This window comes from Arachis duranensis, chromosome 1, assembly GCF_000817695.3.
Source record: "Arachis duranensis cultivar V14167 chromosome 1, aradu.V14167.gnm2.J7QH, whole genome shotgun sequence".
NCBI lineage: Eukaryota > Viridiplantae > Streptophyta > Magnoliopsida > Fabales > Fabaceae > Arachis > Arachis duranensis.
The window spans coordinates 102,678,602-102,683,121 of NC_029772.3; the positions used below are offsets into that span (position 1 = coordinate 102,678,602).

Below are 4,520 nucleotides of genomic sequence, written 5' to 3' on the forward strand. Positions count from 1 at the left end.
ATTGTAATTGTGTAAAGTAAAGTACTTTATAAGGATATTTATTGAAACTAATATGTTAATTATTTATATACTTAATCTGGACACTATAATTTCGCATTAAGATAAAAGAAAAATTATTAAAATAATCATATTATTTTAAATAAGTATATTCTTTTAATTTGAAAATAATATGAATGTATTTAATTATCATCTAATTTCATCTTTTATTTTTATTTATCCTCAACATTTTAAATTATCATATGATAATACCATTGAGTGGTATAATTTAATTTTTGAATTATATTTAATAACTTCAGTGACAATCGTTAAATATGCCTATTGATCTTTGATTGAGTTTTTGAGATATTAGTACATATATATGTAAAGTTCACAATGTAATTATGTTGGATGTCTTATATCATATATTTTGACTTTGGAATACTTCAAATTACAATATAATCATTGAATTATAAATACAATGGCGGAATGATGTGCAATAATATTAATAGTAGTTGATTATAATAAGCCATGATAATTTTAATAGTTTTTTTTTATCTTAATGCAAAATTATAGTGTCCAGATTAAGTATATAAATAATTAACATATTAGTTTCAATAAATATCCTTATAAAGTACGTTACTTTACACAATTACAATAATTAACTATAAGTTTACACATATCATTGATTTATATAGTATCATATTTGTAAATTTATAGTATCATATTTGTAAACTTATAGTTAGTTATAGTTAGTTACAAATATTCATATGAATACAATAGTAAAAATAAATCATATGAGTACAATAATACAAATACATACAATTTTATAATTTAAAATTCTAATTATTTATATAAAATTAAATTAATTAAAAAAATAAAAATATACTAATACAATTCAAATCGTATTAAAACGTAAATAAATTTGTTGACTCTATAAACCACAAAGCTCCTCGAATTCTCTATCAGCCACCCTACTTCACATAGTCGCTCATGTATAAACCGTGGCTGCCTCTAGGGTTTTATGTACGAAACCATTTCTTCATAAACCGTGGCTGCCTACCACGGTTTATGCTTATCTCTTTCTTCACGTAAACCGTGGCTGCCTACCACGGTTTACACTCAAATTGCTTTCCTCATAAAACCTGGCTACCAGCCACGGTTTATGTTGATTTTGAAAACGTGGTTGCCTCCCACGGTTTCTATATTAAATTAAACAAGACAAAATGGTATGCAATTTCCAAATGTTGTAATCTGGTAAAGGATTCAACCAATTATTTTAAATTGGTAAATTGCCCTTACAATTCAGAAAACGCACCCCTAATTATTAGGGCAATTCATTTATTTAAATAAAATGGCAGAATCCTTTACTTAAATGTACAAAACGGATTGTTGTTATGTGCATGTGCAAAAATCCTACTCTATGTAATCTGTGGCAACCCACCACGGTTTCCGAAACGTGCATAAACCGTGGCAGGTTCCAGCGGTTTAGGGTGAAACATTATTGAGTGTAAACCGTGGGAGGTCCAGCGGTTTACGAAGGCGGCGTGGCATGCATAAACCGTGGTAAGTCACCATGGTTTATGAGGAACATGGATTGGTCATAAAACCTTGTGGGTTACAACGGTTTATGTAGGGTAAATAATGGCCAGAAAACATTGTAGGTTCCCACGGTTTACAATGACGGGAACTCTATATATATGTGGGTGATTCAAGCTCCATAAGAGATCATTCTCACAATGGCTAGTGAGGAAGAGAGTTTTCTTGCCTTAGTGCATTGCTCTGGGAAAATAAAAAAAAAAAAGCAAAAGGTAAGGTGTGAAGTTTACCGACAGAGAACCACTGAGTATTTTTATCTGTTCGTCGATAAGTTTGTCAGATTTGAAGAACAGCATCTTGGAGAAGCTTGGCGTGTTGGGTAGCAAGTGGGTGAAGAAACTATTCTACAAGATTCCCATGGCGGTTGTCTCGACCGGTGTTCAGTATGAAACCTTTGCGGTTAAGGCCGATGAAGATATTAGGGTTTGTTCTACTGTGTAAGGAGTTTTCCGGAGATCAGAATACATGAGTTGTTCGCGAAGTTGGAGGTTGGTGTCGATAGTTCTGGGGCATCCGCTCCAGTTCCTAGCCCAACTGCCGCGGGTGGTGCATCTAGTTCGATGCCTGTGGTCAGACCGTATCTTCCGCCGGTTCAATCACCTTCGTTTGCGGCTGATTTAGACCGAACGGAGGTTGTTGGTTCTGTACCTTTGGAGAATGCAGCAGTCATTGAGCCTCCTCACGTTGTGGGCATAGGTGGTGGCCTGGTACCTTATATCGAAGACTTTGGTGGACCTGATCAAGTAGAGAATGCAATGCGTGACGATGAGTCTGACTAGGAGCCTGTTGATATCGTTGGTGACAGCGACGATGACACAGGTGGCGATCCACATGCGCAGCATCGGCCTGCAAGTTCTGGTTCTCACAGTACCCTCCACACTTCTCCACACTAAACTTGGATGCTCTTGGTCAACAGAAAGACGGTGGTAACACAGTGGGGGGATCTTCTACAGAATTTTAGATTGGGCAATCATTCCTCAGTAAAGATGAAGCTGTGCTGAGTCTCAAGGACTATAGCATCCGGCGAGGTGTTGAGTACAGAGTCATCGAATTAGATCATTTGAAGTATCATGGAACATGCAAGGAATTCGGCAAGGGTTGTAGTTGGTTGATTCGTGTAGCGCTTCGTGCACGAAAGGGCACTTGGGAGGTTAGGAGGTACAACGGGCCACACACATGCCTCGCAACATCTATTTCAAGTGATCACCGTCAGCTGGATTACCACGTTATCTGTGCGAGGATTCTTCCTATGGTTAGGGCAGATGCTGCGGTTACGGTAAAGGTACTTCAACAAGCGACAGAAGCCGATTACGGTTTCAGGCCTAGTTACAGGAAGGTTTGGATGGCTAAGCAGAAGGCAGTGGCACAAATATACGGAGATTGGGAAGAGTCTTACGCGGAGTTGCCACGTTGGATGCTAGGGGTCCAGGCGACAATGCCGGGAACAATCACGGTGCTGAAGACGTCTCTTGTTCGGATTGGTGGTGGGGTTAATGAGTCCACAGTGTACTTTCACCGGCTTTTCTGGACATTTCCACCCTGTATCGAGGCATTCCGGCATTACAACCCCCTCGTCAGTATTGATGGTACCCACTTGTATGGGAAGTATGGAGGGACGCTGCTGTTGGCGATAGCTCAGGACGGGAACTCGAACATCCTGCCGATAGCATTTGCCCTTGTGGAGGGCGAAAATGCAGAGTCGTGGTCATTCTTCTTGTCCAATCTCCGAGAGCATGTGACTCCTCAGGAGGGTATCCTTGTTATCTCTGACAGGCATAATGGGATCAAGGCAACGCTTGAGGCACCTGAGACTGGGTGGCTGCCTCCTCGGGCTTTCCGGGCCTACTGTATTAGGCATGTGGCTGCGAATTTCGTCCTAACGTTCAAAGGTAAGGACTCAAGGAGGATGTTGGTGAATGCTACCTACGCAAAGACTGAGGCTGAGTTTTACTACTGGTTTGACATCATGCGGACTGAGAATCCAGCAATGTGTGACTGGGCCAATCGGATGGAGTATGACAAATGGACCCAACATGAGGATGCTGGTCGACGGTTCGGGCACATGACCACAAACATCAGTGAATGTGTGAACTCCGTGCTAAAGGGAACTCACAACCTGCCGGTCACATCGTTGGTTAAGTCAACTTACGGGAGGCTTGCTCAGCTATTTGTGGTACGGGGACAGACAGCAGAGGCACAACTCGGATCTGGGCATGAATTCTGTCAGGCATTGGTCAAGGCTATTGATCGGAACCTAAGAGACTCTAGGTGCTTCACTATTGATCGGCTCCACCACCCACTCCTCCTTCACACCTCCAAAGTTTTCCCAAATCCTCTCAACACAGGAAGACCTTCCTTTTTTTGTGATGATGCAAATGATCCGTCCCAGCCTTCAGCGGATTACTTATATAGCTCCACACACATAAACCGCGGTGGGTTACCGGGTTTTATGTGTAATCCATGTTCCTCATAAACCGTGGTGACTTACCACGGTTTATGCCTGCCACACCTCCTTCGTAAACCGCTGGGACCTCCCACGGTTTACACTCAATAATGTTTCACCCTAAACCGCTGGGACCTGCCACGGTTTATGCACGTTTCGAAAACCGTGGTGGGTTGCCACGGATTACATAGAGTAGGGTTTTTGCACATGCACGTAACAACAATCCATTTTGCACATTTAGGTAAAGGATTCTGCCATTTTATTTAAATAAGTAAATTGCCCTAATTATTATGAGAGGTTATTATTTAGTTATGAAATACGGAATAGTGTATTATATGGAGTGGATTATATTGGAAGAAGATGTATTGCGTTACTCAAATCGTATTATAACATTTTCTTACATGATGATAGATAGGTCGTTAAAATGGGCTAAATTTATTGGGTGAATCTGTTTATCTATTTAAATAGGTGAATTTTATTTTTGAAATTAAGTCCGTTTAAA

The 4,520-nt window shown here is 40.2% G+C and overlaps 1 protein-coding gene across 1 annotated transcript; it reads left to right on the forward strand.

The window, feature by feature from the left end:
* Positions 1-2,385: 2,385 nt before the first annotated feature.
* On the forward strand, positions 2,386-4,048 carry LOC107471044 (uncharacterized). Its single transcript, XM_016090490.1, has 2 exons — positions 2,386-2,501; positions 2,557-4,048. Exons 1-2 carry the CDS (start codon positions 2,386-2,388, stop codon positions 4,046-4,048), a joined length of 1,608 nt encoding a protein of 535 aa, XP_015945976.1.
* The last annotated feature ends 472 nt before the right edge of the window (positions 4,049-4,520 follow it).